Consider the following 16,628-nt stretch of genomic DNA (forward strand, 5'->3'; position numbering starts at 1 on the left):
AATTGGCATGTTTGAAGATTCCAGTTTTCAGTTTCACTTACGCACATACCTACACACTCAAAGCGACTTTGTCCACCAAGACGCATCATCATGTATAGGAAATTGTCATGTATGAAAGCGCAACGTGCAAGTATATAAGAAATAGAAACATGTAAAAAAGTTTTACATACTTGTAGAAATGTATACAAAAGCAACAAATAAATAAGAAAGAGATATTAATAATGACTTATTAATCTACTAAAATTACGTATAAATATATGTATCTTAATATTATGTATTTAAATATTATACTAATCTTATATTACACATTACATATCATTTCTATATTACATGTTACATATCTGATCTATTATTTCTGTGTTCCAATACAGAATTAATAATTTTCATACAACATACAGTTAGTATGTTATTAGTGCAAAATATTATTTTATTGCATCTAAATTTAAAATTACTGCATAATTATATGTGCCATCATTAATCCCTTTCTTGAGTTATCCAAAATTATTTTCATGCATTCTTTGGGAAGCCGGGTAACAAATGTGTTTGATTAATATTCTATTAAAATTTAATATTTGTTAACCTTATTCCTAATAAGGTTCCCTCGTCTAATTCAGAATTAGCGCGTCACCGCAGAAGGATCGCTGAACAGTGCGTGCGCCAATCAGCAGCAGTCGTGCCCGGCGCGGATCGCCTCGCTCGCGAATCGCGAGACACAAAATCCATCAGCCGTAAAGGTAAATCCCTTACTTTGAGCCTAAAATCGGCAAATCATTATCGAGAATCCTCTGGAAGGTCGAGTAAATAAAAGCGCGCGGGTAGGATCGCGACACGCACGTTACAGTCACGTAGTAACGACAGTAGCGCGTAGCAGTTCGCAGCAGAGGATCTTTTTCCACTCCGCTATCGCTGATTGTGAGCCTACAGAGTCCGTGTAATTCGTACGTTCGATCTGACAGATTTTCCGATTAAACTATCATTGCTGTGATAATTCCACCGAGCTACATTGCATCCGCAGCGCGGGATTCCACCGGTCTTCGAAATCAAGCCACCGCTCAGTAGAGTGTACCGCGAATAGACCGTAAGTTTTAACAAACTTTTTTTCTTATTTACTTCTGCACTTGCACTTCCTATCCATCACCGCAAAATCGCGCGCGACCTTAATCACACATGCAATAATAAAAATCGAATATTAAAGTTCAGGAACTATTAATAAAGGTGCTTGCCGTTAGCGTTTATTTTTATAAAAAACAAAAAGTATTACTCGCTTGAAACGTTCCAGATAAAACCTTCTTCATTTTCAGAAAGATCGGCGAATGTGAAACTTGCTGGCATTACTGTGCAACATTTTAATGTTTTTATTCAATGTTTTATGTAACATTTGATATTATTGATATCTTATTTTATGACTCATTGTCAGAAATTTTCCGAAAAAGACTGTTCAAAATCAAACCCTTTTTCTCTATGCCGTTTAATGAAAATCCCGCCTTAAAATATTGATAAATATTTCCTACAAATTTGCATGGTTTTCGCGACGTTAAACGGCGTAAATAATATTCTAAAATCTAACAGCTTAATTTCGCTTCGGGAATAGACAGCATATTTCAAAAAAAAAAAAAAAAAAAAAAAAAAAAGAAAAACAATGCCTCGTTTTTGCCTGTGCCATGCAGACTCACTATAGTTGGTCTCGGGGTCTCAGTGCGAGGTAAACACTAGGGGCAAAGCAAAGGGTCGGTATACAACAACAGCTGATCGGTTGTCGACTCCGAGATCAGCTGAGTCGTTAACACTTGGAAAATTAACTGATTTTTCGGGCTGTCGACAACCGATTGTGGCCCGGTGAATTTTTTTGCTCGTTGCTCGTTGCTAGGGGTCCGGGGTTTAAGAAACTTCCGATATTCGCGAATATAAAAACCCGGACTTTCGCGCGTGGGCTCGCACTCGACCTCCAGTCTTTAGTTGCGACAGTGTGTGATTCTTTTGCGCTTGCGTTCCGAAAAAAATTACGTGTCTTTTCGTTCGCTCGGCGATTTTCAAAAGAGACTTTAGCGGCTCGCGACAAGTATAGATATTCTCACAGGTTTAAAGTCGGTGACTTGCGGAATTGAACATTATTCCATCGTTCTCGGAATCGCGATTGCTTTCCGCCGCTCGCAGTTAATCCGAGAACAAGCGCCACATTTTTTTTTTTTTTTTTTTCATAAACGGTCCCCTGGGGCTACTTTTGTACCCCAATTAAAACTCATTGTTATTAATTATTAATTGCATATTTTGGATTGTCATATAATTTAGCAGTATTTGAGGACAATACGTATATAAATTTATTCAACATTTCCCGAGATAAGGAGAAACCAAAAAAATATTCGAAAAACAAAAGAAGCACATTAAAATTACAGTAACGTGAGCTTCATTTTTTCGACACTATAGAGTGTTTAGGTAGCTCCAACGCCCGTTCTCGGGTTAATGAACTTGTACATAATCTGTAAATAGACATTTATTTTAAGGCTGTGTAAATACAACTTTTAGACGATTATAATCTATAATTTCCGCATTCACAGTGAATCTCGAAGGTCTCTTTTTCTTTCCTTCGCTCGGGCACAGACTATTGTGCGAATAATTCTTAAGAAGTTATAATTTTTTTTTGTTACAATATTTTTCAGCATCGTTGTTGTATAGATATAATAAATTGACAATTTCATATATCCTTCAAGTCTTTATTTGTATTTTCTTCACGTTTAGAAATAATATTTTCGAGTCTGCGGCACTGGTGACCAACATGTCGACTGATGTGAAAAATCCTCATGTGGAGGAGCAATTCGATAACATAAAACATGCAGATAATGACCATAAAAAGTACAGAGGCTTAGTACTTGAAAATAAAATGAAAATTCTTTTAATAAGCGATTCAAAAACTGACATCAGTATTGCTGCAATGGACGTTAATATCGGTAATTATATGTATGGTATTTCTGTATTTTATGCATTAACTTGGTGTTTCTAGCAATACTTACCTATATGAACTTTCTTATGAAATCATACTGTGCATAAATTATAAATTGTCGCAAAAGAATATATTGTCAAAGGATAAATAACAATTTTATTAGTCTAATACACGAGTATTTAATATACTTTAATATATTAACATTTAGGTCTTTGTAATTTGATCTGTAATTTGCTTAATAACATTATATATTTGCTGTTTACCTATATACATTCAATGTTTTGATGTGCAGTTTATGTATTCTCCTTCTTCTGAGTCATTCTACATTATTAATATTGTTTACATTTTCTTGTGGATAGATTTAGTTATATTTTGTGATTTCGCATATATATACATGTATATATATATAATCAAACATTAATATGTTTCTATTAACCCTTTCGGTACGGAGCGACCGGGACGCGAACGGCCCTCCAGTGGTCGAAGCGTCGATCCGCCGATATACGCGATTCGGCCGAGAGGCACTCGACGTTCAACGCCTTCAATTATTATATGTAATAAAACTCAATAACAAGAACAATTTAAAAAATGTATTAACAGAAGCATTTCAAGTTAACATTTCAAGTTGCTCGGCCACAGTGAGCAGCATGTGGACAGTGACTATATAGTCACTGCTCGGCCGCAACGAGCAGTATAATGGACAGTGACTATAGTCACTCTCCGTACCAAAAGGGTTAATTAATGTTCCATATTATCAATTTCAGAAATTATTTAACTAGAGATAAAATATGTTACAGGCTACAACCAGGATCCAGATGATCTACCTGGATTAGCGCACCTTTGCGAGCATATGTTACCTATGGGAACGAAGAAATATCCTGCACAAGATGAATACGATATGTACGTGTCGCAGTCTAACGGTCACCAAAATGCAACGACATCATTAAACTCCACTAATTATTATTTCACTGCAATTCCGGAGAAGTTGAAAGGAGGTTTAGATCGATTTGTGGAGTTTTTCATAGAGCCTCGCTTTAACGAGGATTTGATTGAGAAAGAGATAAATAATATACATTCAGAATACAACAAATTGTTAACGAAAGAAGAGTACCGATTAATAGCATTGGAGAAATTATCTATAAAACCGGATCATCCGTATTCAAAATTCAACATAGGCAATAAAGAGACATTAGACGAAATACCGAAGAAACTGAAAATTAACGTTGGAACTAAACTAAGGAAGTTTTATGAGAAATATTATTCTGCAAATATTATGTCGCTGTGTATTCTTAGTAAAGGTATGGCAATAATTTAGAACATAAATGCTTTTTACACTGTTATATACAAAAATATTTTAATTTTGGGATAAGTAAAGGAGAGTTGCCGAATGCGTACTATTTAAGTTATTTTTTATTATATTTCCCATTTGATAGTGATTTGTACGCAAACAAACGTCAGAAATTATAGCTTGATGTTTCAGACACCTATTATCATATGTTTGGTCTTTCACCAATAACAAATTAATTTGTTTTAAGTCTTTTCGTAACATGCTGCAAAAGGTACGATTTAGGCAACCGGTCGCCTAAATCGTACCTGTGGGTCTTTTAAATCATATCCTCCTTGAAAGTATCTAATTTATAAATAAAAATAATTAAAAAGACTAATAAAAGAAATAACTAACTTATACCTATTTTACTAATAATTTATCAAAAAAGGATTAAGTACTTAATAATTAATAAATCACAATAATGAAAAGATAAGAACGTCACTGTCGTGTTAACATAATTTAAATTATGTCACGTAACGTAGAGATACGTGCGCATGAGTATACAGCACAAATTCCTAGATTGTACCGGCACGATATAGGAAATTTTATGGTACAATTTAGAAAACTTGGTAGATTTTATAAAAATATCGATTTAGTCATTATAATAATTGCAAATATACATATGCAAAGGACGTAAAATATTCGACTAAACCTTCTTTTATAAAAATGTAAAAATTGATAATAAAATTGTATAATTACATTATAATTAGCTATATAAATTAATCAAAAATTTACGTCAGTTGTATGTGAAATTTTTAAATGTTGTTAGCACGCACAAAACAAGATGTAATCTGTACTCTGAATGTCATGTTAAATTTTTGTTTATATTACTTATTTCTCATTTATTTCACATTTTTGTTACTAAATGTTGCTTATATTAAGTAATAATATAATAAAATATTTATAAGATACGATTTAGGCGACCGGTACGCATTCGGCAACTCTCCCCTACTAAATGATAATAAATGAAATTTTTATAATTAATGAGTTAATGCACATTTTATTAACAGTTATTGTATTAAACATTATATTATCTTATCTTCAAGAGAGAATCTTCAAGATAGAATCTTATCAGTACATAAATAAGTAAGAAAAATATGTGGAAATATTGATGTTCGTAAAATTGCTACTTAAAATTTCGATTGTTTTCTAAATTCGCTTTAACTAGTATGTTATTATTATTATAATGAATTTTTTTAACCCTTCGGGGCTACACCTCTCTTTTTAATACGCACCGGCCATCCTGGAATAATCGCTACTCAGACGGATTCAAAGTCTCATAAATTCCAATTAATGTAACGTAAAAATTCATGAAACATCCTAAGGGTGTTGTTCAAAAATATGTATGATGCAGAACCCGAAATGTGCTCCCAATTTTTTATTAAAAAATCGAAAAAAAAATTCGGCAAAATGACTTTTTTAATTTAAAAATTTGTATTTTGTTTTTAAGATTCAATATCAAGTAGCGCTCATTTATAAAATTACGTAAAATGTGTTATTTTAAGAAAAAAAATGTTTTATATGGGCGTTCCAAAAAACAATTACTTTAAGAATCGAAGTTGAGATTTTGGGTACGTAAAGCAAACGCGTATTTTCACATTTTAATTTATGTACTCCTAATTTTCAAAGTAAACTAAAGTGTATTTTTATTAACAAATATTACATAAATATATCAGAAAGGGTAACTAAGATAAAAAATCAAGAATTAAACATATCGGGCCCTGAAGTTTGGTCGGTGTGGCCGCCACCCCGTGTGGCCTCAAAAGGTTAAAAAAGGTTCGATCAAAATGTGAAAAAACTAATTGTAACACAAAGTAAAATATATTTCCAATAATATTTGTCTTTTTGAAAAAAATATATCTTTTGCCATAAACAGATATAATTACAATTTTTTGTTACATATTTATGTAGCGTATGTATGTTACATCTACAAATAAATTTTTTGTTTAGATAGTATAGATGTTCTCGAAAATATGGTAGTAGATCGCTTTCGTAATGTAGAAAACAAGAATGTTGAACTTCCTACGTATTCTGAACATCCATTCAAGGATAAAGACTTTAACACTAAATGGTACTGCGTTCCGATACTTAATATCAGAATGTTATCCATTTCGTTTTCTTTATCTGAAAAGCAGCGTGATCACCGGATGGTAATATAATACACTTTCCCTTCGGCTTTAATACTTTATACAGTTTATACGAATATTTTATCTTAATTCTTTTAAATATAATTATGGTAATTATACAGAAAAATAGAGACTTTTTCCGATTTCAATAATTTTGAAATATATTATCAAAGTCATTAGCTTATTAACGAAGTAACGTGTGACCAACAAATATAATGTATATTTAAAAAGTTTTAGTCGATGGTCATTGTTCATCAAAAAGTTATTAACAAAAAAAATTTTAAAAATGTAACAGTTATTTTCAGCAATGGAGGACATAATTTGCTAATATGTATAACGAAATAACACATGTATAAGTAGAAGCACTGCCCCCCCCACCTCCACATCTCAGATTTTCTCTGTAGCACACATATCATTAACGCAAAATGGTTCCAAATGGATCTCCAACTTTCCACGCGAAGCGTGGCCCATGCGCGTTTCTGATGCGCATATATAGGGATCAAAAAAGAGAAAAATATAAGCTTCAGCAAAGTGTAAATTTATTTTTAAATGTATTTAGTGTCAGAAAATTACGTTCTACTCATAAATTTGTGTTGTTGATAAATTTTTAATAAACATCGCTAGTTAAAGCCTTTTAAAGATTGCTGAAGCTAATGACCTTAATAATATATCTCAAAATTATTGAAATCGAAAAGTGGCCCTTATCTCTGCCATTTTTACCATTATTATACAAAGTGTCCCAAGTTCTTTTAGACAAACTTTAATAGAATGTTCTATGAGCAGAAATATAAGGAAAAATGTTATACAAACGTAGGTCCTAGAATGCTTTATTACAAAGTTATAGAAAAAATTAAAATTTCGTATGGAAGAAGTGACACGTCGTACATAAATGTTACGCCGTTAGATGAGGTGGTAATTATTTAGCTTAAAGGAGAATCTCCTGCAATCTTGATCTTGACATATATAATAGAGAACCACATTCACAAGAGGCGATGTTTTCAATTTTCTTAACAACCATGGTCACGAAAATCCATATGCTGTTCGAGAAACAGCTTTTTAATAACTCTGTCGTTAAAATTCAACTGTAATGTATGGATGGGCATATACAACGATATGCTAATTGATCTCCATTTCTTGTCAAAACGTTTAAATGCACATTCTTTTTTTTAACTTTCTCAGCAACGATTTAACGATTTCAAAGATATACCTTTATTATCTCGCCAACATATGTGGGTACAGTTAAATGGATGTATATCTTGTATTGGTATGGGCAGGCGGCACTTTATGTTGCAAACTTATATATAAGTTAAATTGTTTCTTACATATATATTTCATATTTTTGCTATAACTTTGTAATAAAGCATTTTAGGACCTAATGTTTATATAACCTAATGTTTATATAACATTTTTTTCTTATTTCTGCCCAAAGAACATACTACTAAAGTTTGTCTGCAAAAAATTGGGACATATATCTTGTATATATTAATTTATTTAATACATATATGTATGGGAGACCGGGGCACCATAAAAATTCAAACTCTAAAAAGTACTTTTATACATAAAATTCTTTGGCTCATTTTTTAAAAATAATTAAAGCACTATGTATATTTTAAAATTTATTTAGCGTATTTGGCAAATATTGATTAGTTTTTGAGAAAAAGTTAAAACACATTTTTTGAGAAATGACCCAAGGTGCCCCAGGTATGGGGCACCATGGGTCTGTCACTGACTCACTATAAATCACACACAAAAACTAAGTTTATTTATTCAAGAAATAACGAAAAGTTACAAAAGTTGAAAAAAAATTTTATTTTATACGTTTTCTTATAACACTGTTCAAGATTGGGCAGGACAAACAAGATATCAAAACTCACTACTGAAATATCATTTTTTTTTAGAAAAACTAACTTCTGACATGTTTTCTTCAATCAAAAATAACATATGTCATCAACCTATCATCAACCTATCTATCTATTATCAACCTTGGTGGCGTATGTGACCCATGGTACCGCAGCATTGGGTGTCCTATGATGCCCCGAATGCACTTAAGGGGGGAAATCACTGTGACGGCCGGAAAAAATGCTATTTTCTGCATTTTTTTTTCGAAAAATAATAAATTTAATCAATTGGTTTGTCATTTCTTTAAAGTACATATATTAAATATATTGTGAAAAAAATCATTAAAAAATATTAATATTTGCGCCTTCAGCGTGTGGTGCAGTGTACCTCCGCAAAAAAAAACGGGCGCTCTTGCTCCGTCAAAATGGGATGTCTAAAATAAAAAAATTTGTCATTTTAAACTATACAAATGTAGTTTCAGTTAAGCGTACGGATTTCTGGAAATATTAATTTTTAACAAAATGGCGCAGTTCTAAAAAAAATTCGAGATTTAGACAAAAATTTTGCCATTTTTTAAATTGTTATTTAAAAACTAATTGTCCAATCAAAAAAATCGTACGCTTAATTGAAGACAATTTTGTTATAAACATTCTGTTCAAATTTCAAGTCATTCGGATAAAAATTGACCGAGATATGCGAGCGCCCGAGATATACGAAAATGTAGTTTCGAGGCATCACACGCTAAAAGCGCAAATATTAATATTTTTTAGTGATTTCTTTTACAATATATTTAATATATGTACTTTAAAGAAATGACAAACCAATTTGATTAAATTTATTATTTTTCGCGAAAAAAATTCGTGACAATAGCATTTTTTTCCGGCCGTCACAGTGGTTTCCCCCTTTAATATAGAAAACGGTGAAACGTAATAAAAAAAAATAAATGATACATGATTATCTGTAGTGTAGTAAATGACAAAAGATGTTAGAAAGTTACACCTAATTTTTAGTACGTGTATATTTTATTACAAAAACAATATTAAAACATTTCTAAATTTGGTCGCTATCTACTATCTAGCGAAACCACTGCCAAGGGAACAGGCTTGGAAAAATTAGCGGGGAAAGAAGACTCTGTTGAGCTTGACTCTAGTCTGGTACTGTAAAGGTCAAATGGTTAAACAGAAATTTACGCATCACGAAAACCATTTATGTCACGTGCGTCTCGAGACTACGGACTTTGATGACTGCCATCTAGATACGAAATATGGGCAACGAAATAACTGTCACATGATACTAACTGAATCAACCTAAACATTCTGGATTACCCTAAACAGTCAATGACCCATAGTACCCCCGGTACCCCGTGGCTCATGGTGCCCCGGCCACCCCTATAGAATATACAATTGTATAGTAAAATTTTATGTGTGTATATATATACTATATATATATATATATATATATATATATATATATATCATATATGGGCAATTCCACGTCAAATCGGACAAGATTTGACCTCGTATTTTTTAAATCGATTGAAACTTTTTTTACATAAAATATACATAAAATAAGCAGATACGTATTTTTTTGTTTGTCCAAAAAATTTTTTTTACAAAAGTTATAAACAATACAATTTTCGTCAAAAATGAAGAAGTCGTCTACTTTACAAATTAATATCTCTGGTTATATTTGTCGTAGAGAAATATTCAAAAAAGCATTTTAAAGCTAAGAAGGCAATCTTTGAAAAAAAAAATAGTTTAAGTTACAAGATATTGCAAATTCCAATTGTTATAAGCAATTGAAATGTTTAATTAATTTTTTCACTAAAAAGTACCTTTTTAAAAATTTTTTTAATAATGCTATCTTATTCTTTATTTCATTCTGAAAGTACACATATTTTTCTTTTTATGGAGAAACGATGGATTCTATTTTTTATACAATTTTAATGACTGAGGCGCCGCGCCGCGCCGCGTCGCACTGTGCACGCGTCTCTAGTCGCGATGCCGTCGATTATTTCGCCACCTGTATTTTCGCGGCGCCTCAGTCATTAAAATTATATAAAAAATAGAATCCATCGTTTCTCCATAAAAAGAAAAATATGTGTACTTTCAGAATGAAATAAAGAATAAGATAGCATTATTTTAAAAATTTTTAAAAAGGTACTTTTTAGTGAAAAAATTAATTAAACATTTCAATTGCTTATAACAATTGGAGTTTGCAATTTCTTGTAACTTAAACTATTTTTTTTTCAAAGATTGCCTTCTTAGCTTTAAAATGCTTTTTTGAATAATTCTCTACGACAAATATAACCAGAGATATTAATTTGTAAAGTAGACGACTTCTTCATTTTTGACGAAAATTGTATTGTTTATAACTTTTGTAAAAAAAATTTTTCGGACAAACAAAAAAATATGTATCTGCTTATTTTATGTATATTTTATGTAAAAAAAGTTTCAATCGATTTAAAAAATACGAGGTCAAATCTTGTCCGATTTGACGTGGAGTTGCCCATATATATATATATATATATATATCATATATATATATATATATATATATATATATATATCATATATATATATATATCATATATATATATATATATATATATATATATATATATAGTTGCGGAAGTTATAAAAATATGCTTATAAAATTTTCTCTCTGTTTCCATTTCTTTCTTTCTTCTTTTCTCTGTCCCTTCCTATAATCGATAACATATAATTGTTATTATTGTAGTACATATAATGAAACATCATTATGTCACATTTTAATTAAAGCTTATGTTTAATGTTTATTGTTCATTTGTTAACATAGCCTCTCGATTACATTGAGCATTTACTTAGACACGAAAGCAAAGGTTCATTATTATCGGCTTTAAAGGCCAGGGGTTGGTGTGATAAATTAGAAGCTACAGATGATCATGTGGACACAAGCATACATTTCTTTAATGTTACATTTCATCTAACTGAGGAAGGTATTAACCATGTAGATGATATTGTTCAAATAATGTTCCAATATATCAATATGCTGAAGAAGGCTGGACCGATGAAATGGATCTACGATGTAATAAGTAAAAAATATTATAATCTTTCGTAGAATGCTTGGTAGATTGTAGGATTGCAATTTGCTAGACACTTTGTACTTTAATATTATAATATTGTATATCACATACGGAGTTATATGGAAATTTTACATTTATAGGAAATTGAGAATATGTCGGATATAAATAATTGTTATAATGAGAACATACACCGTTTGTCTCATGAGGACATATCTAGAATAGCCCGTCGGCTGCACGAGTGTCCCATGGAAGAAATCTTTTCGGAGCAACGTGAATGGCGATCAGATTTGATCGAAGAGCTAATGAAAGAATGTTTTACGCCGCAAAATATTAGAATTTACGTTGCCTCAAAAACGTACGAAAGTACAGAGAATGAAACCGAGAAATGGTATAACATTAAATATAAGAAAGAGAAGATACCCGAGAAAACAATGAAAATGTGGAACCACGCTGGCTGCAGCCCGGATCTGAAATTTCCTCCTAAAAATGAATTTATACCGACGGAGTTTGATATCAAGCCGAAACCTAACGTATGTAAAATTATCATTTTTCGCAATATTAATCCTTGAACACCACTTCGTGATACTAACAGTACGCAAAATCTCCATGAAGTATAAACCATATCATGAAACTTGATTAAAATGTAAAATGTTAATGTAGTTTATAATAAATTCTATTCTTACGCATATTTTTCTTATAATAAAAATAATTATAGTGTACTATTTAAAAAAATATATATAGTATGTGTATATATATATATATATACACACACATATATATCTGCATTAACTTTATAAAAATAAAGGCTGAGATTTAAAGATTAATTTACATAACATAGAGTCAAAAGACTGCAATATAAGTAAAAAAATTGTAATGCAAAGAATGCTTTACACGCTAACTTTTGCATACGGAATTGTCCTTTGCCCTAATGAACCACCAATTTTGATGTCATATTTGTATCTTCTACACATATTAACAGGTGAAACTTTATAGGTACCAAGGTTTATTCCTATTATTGTAATGGATACACCGTTTGTAAGAGTTTGGCATAAAAAAGATGATAAATTTTATGTACCGAAAGCGACGATGATTTTCCACTTTGTTAGGTATGAGATAAGTGTGGTTGTAAAAAAAGTAATTGTTGTTCTAATCCAACATAAAATACTGAGATAATTTTAAATCAGAATTTGAGATATTTTAGCAACTTATACAAATTGTAATTGTGAATTAATTTATTTAATTATTATAATAATAAGATTAATATGCATGTATGTATATTAATATATACGTGCTAAATAAAATTAAAGTAATTAATTGATTATCTCTGAAATGTTATTACTACTAAAATAAATCTAATTAAATTTGTACATTTATATATCTCCGAATGTCGTTATTTCAAAATACCTTCTTAGTTAAGAAATATAAATTACAATGGTGCTATAATCTCTTCTCATGCAATAGACAGAAAATGTTTTTTTTATAATTATAAATAACGTTTGTGATGTCGTTAATTTACAGTCCGTTCGCCTACATGGATCCTCTCAGTTCCGAATTGACTGATGTATTTGTTGAACTAGTTCGTGAGTCTCTTAATGAATATACATATAGAGCTAAATTAGCTGGTTTAAAATTGGAAATTACTAGTACGATATATGGAATACAAGTAAGTATAGAGGAAAGTCCCCTATTATGGAATAGTAGCCTAATATGAGATAGCGAGGTTTCTGCTAAACTAATAGGTTCCACAGAGACATATTATGAGATTCTATCATATAATATCCCATATTAGGATCCTATCCCATAATAGGGGACTTTCCTCTATATATAATAACATTAATAAAATATTGTATATTATTTAAATATATTTATTCGAATAAGTAATTATTCAACTTGTTAATATTATTAGTAATGCTTAAGTGTATGTTTCTTCATATACGTCAAATATTACTTATTTAGGATTCAGATTTTATTTCTTATTAATAATTATTATTATTCGTAAATATGACCAATTATATTTCTGTAAAGTTCTAATAAAGTTTACGGAATGTTTTATAAATGATTAATTTAATGTTTTATATAAAAGCATTGTATAATCCAAAAGAAAACGAATTATTTTATTAGCTTGTAATAGATGGTTACAACGAAATGCAACGTCTTCTGGTAATAAAAAGCATGAGCAAAATAATAAATTTTAAGATTGGTCTGAAGACGTTTAGAGACCTAAATGTATGTATAATTAATGTAGTCAATTTCATTAATTTAATTGGACATCAAATTTATGTGGAATGGCTTACAGTGGACCTCCAAGTACATGGATGAGGATATATATCAGAACACAAAGAATTATCTTGAAATGCTGTTGACAGAACAACATTGGCTTGAGGATGAATCATTAGAATCTACTGCTCGTAAGTGTAAAAGAATACTAATATTGTTCTGTTTAAAATAACTTTTCTTGTTTCTACAAAATTGGTTTTAGTCCTTAGCATGACTAAAGCACTTATTAATGACATATTAAAATATCTGTGATGTATAGATCTAAGTGTACATGATAAACTCAAGCTCTTTATACCAAAGTTATTCAGCAAAATGCATGTAGAGTGCTTAATATATGGTAACGTGACTGAAATGGAAGCTACAGATATAGGTGAACAAATAGAGTCAATGTTGCAAACTAAAAAGCCTCCCATAGTACCCTTGTTGCAAAAGCAATTAGTATTGTATCGTGGAATTAAACTAGAAAATGGTAAGCTCAACACGACCGAATCTTATTTATGATAATTTAAAAGAATTTATATGCTTAAAGAATTTCAGTTTATATTATGAAACATTTCAATATAAATATTTTATTGTTTCTTCTAATGGTTTTATGCTGCCATTAGGATTATTATAGGGATAAAGAAAAAAAAAAAAAAATAAAAAACAAATTATTTCAATCCATATAGAAAATAGATATTTAAAAATATGAGAAAAAATATTTATTATTAATGTTATTTTATCAGGATTACAATTTGTTTCAGAGATTTAACATTAGCTTTTTAGTGAGTTAATATTTTCTGTATGACATAGTACGTAAAGTGTTGTGTATTGATATATAATTACTGTAGGTTGCCACGTTCGATTTGAAGAAAAAAATAAAGTGGAGGTAACTTCTAGTACCATAGTGTACTACGCAACTGGTCTACGATCAACGGAATCGAATATGCTTTTATCGCTTTCAAATCGAATTATTCATCAGAAGTGCTCCAATATCTTAAGGACCACGTATACTTTAGGCTATACAGTATTTAGTAAGATATGTATGATGAACGGAACGCAATATTTGACAGTCGCTGTACAAGGTAACCGTCGCCCGCCATATGTCGAAGACCGAATCGATTTATTTGTGGAGGATATGTTTGTAAGTATAATAAGATCTTATATAACAACATGTCTTTTTTCAATTTCTCACGCAATATTCTAATATTATGATTATATGAATTAATTTATCACTCTAATTATTATGTGGCGTAGTAATTGGAGTATGTCTCTATTAAAATATTTATTAATATCAATGTAACAACATTTCAGGAACACATATCTACTATGCCAAAAGAGGAATTTGACAACCACAAGAAAAGTCTAGTTTCATTATATTTGAAGGAACCCGATACGATATCTAGTCAAGGCTTTTTATATTGGAAAGAAATTGAAAGCCAAGAATATAATTTCAATCGAAAAGATATTGAAGTACCTTACTTAAGGACAATAACGCAGCAACAATTACGGCAATTCCTTCAGGTAACAACTTATTTTTATATGCCGACTATATCATTCAACCAAAAAGAAAAGGTTTTATAGAGAAAAACAAATGGAAAATATAATTCTTTTTATATGACGTACAATTTGTGAGAAAAGTGATTTTGATAGATAATAAATTAATTATATTTTTTAAACATAATCTCCATTAGGAAAATATACATAGCAAGTTGACTCAACGTAAGTTGTCGGTACATGTGATGCCTACGGCTATGGCAGTGGAAATGAATTTGTCTAATACATCTGGAAAAATTACCGTTTTTACATCTGATAATAAAACTAAAATATTTGACAATTTATTGTCATTTAAGCTAAGTCAAAGTTTATATCCTTTACTAGAACCGATCGACGAAAATGTTGTCAGAAAGGGTATAAAATGCTTCTAAGAAGTAAGAAGAAATGATACAATAATAGTTTTGTGGTTTTTTATGTATTTCGTTATTTCTTCAAAGAGGAGCTAGTTTTTAATTCTTTCGCTTTTTTTCTCTCTCTTTTAGTATTACGATATTTTTTTGTATCAAATCTTGTTCACGCATAAAACAGTAAAATAATTATCTACTTTCTATGAAACTGAAATCATTTGTGTATTAAATAAGTAAGTAATAATGTATAATTTATACACATTATTAAATACCGCGTCATACATGTAGAAAGTCATTTTTGTAAACTATGTCATCGTTCGTTATATCATTATCTTTATTTTATCTTCGTTGTATTAATATTTTTGAATCTATTATGTTTCCATGAAATGTTATAATTTAATCATTTGCTGTCATATAACTCTTAAATTGCGCAATAAAGATATTTTGCGATATCAAATAACCTTATTAATAACTTTATTTACATTTGCGATAGCCAGAGAAAATACAATCCTCAAAAATGTAATAAAATTGTGCTACGTCCCTCATATTTGAAAAAATACATAAGTTATTAACGGATGTATACAAATATATAATACCTCTCTTTATTAATTATACATTACACTGTTATCAGATTTAAATTGTCGTTGTATATGTGAAGATATTCTATATTTCTTACACAAAATAAAAAATGTGCACGATAAAAATCGCTAGCCATAATAAGGCTACGCAATTGATTCTCGTGTAAAAAAAGTGAATTATCATCCCCCAGTTAAGGCTGTCAGTGTTCTACATTAATCGAAATAGAGAAGAGGAGGGAAAGAAAAAAGGGGAAAGAGAGGGAGGAAGAGGAAGACAAAAAAATAAAAAGCACGAAGTGTCTGGTGTAGGTAATTTTATTAAAAATACATGCGTTTGGGAACTACTGTCAGAACCGGACTTGCTAGACAAGAGTTTAAGCTGTCAACCTTCTTGTTTCTATATTACATGTTACATATATATCTTATCTATTTCTGTATTTTCAAACAGAACTGTATTTCAATACAGCATGTAATTAGTGCAAAATATTATTTCTTTCCATTTAAATTGAACTTATTGCATAATTATATATGCCATCATTAATCTCTTTCCTGAGTTATCCAAAATTATTTTCATGCATTGTTTGTATGAAACCGGG

General features: G+C 30.3%; 1 protein-coding gene across 1 annotated transcript; it reads left to right on the plus strand.

Annotated features, from left to right (window-relative positions):
* Positions 1-857: 857 nt before the first annotated feature.
* LOC139771482 (insulin-degrading enzyme-like) lies at positions 858-16,298 on the plus strand. Its single transcript, XM_071704293.1, has 14 exons — positions 858-1,078; positions 2,737-2,945; positions 3,736-4,236; positions 6,216-6,415; positions 11,048-11,296; positions 11,435-11,824; positions 12,288-12,400; positions 12,813-12,957; positions 13,416-13,520; positions 13,591-13,702; positions 13,831-14,040; positions 14,402-14,694; positions 14,865-15,074; positions 15,245-16,298. The coding sequence occupies exons 2-14, from the start codon at positions 2,774-2,776 to the stop codon at positions 15,476-15,478; spliced, it is 2,934 nt and encodes a 977-aa protein (XP_071560394.1). The 5' UTR covers positions 858-1,078; positions 2,737-2,773; the 3' UTR covers positions 15,479-16,298.
* The last annotated feature ends 330 nt before the right edge of the window (positions 16,299-16,628 follow it).

The sequence above is a fragment of the Temnothorax nylanderi genome, unplaced genomic scaffold, assembly GCF_030848795.1.
Source record: "Temnothorax nylanderi isolate EJ_2023f unplaced genomic scaffold, tnyl_v1.0 TNYL_tig0040_pilon, whole genome shotgun sequence".
In the NCBI taxonomy this organism is placed as follows: domain Eukaryota; kingdom Metazoa; phylum Arthropoda; class Insecta; order Hymenoptera; family Formicidae; genus Temnothorax; species Temnothorax nylanderi.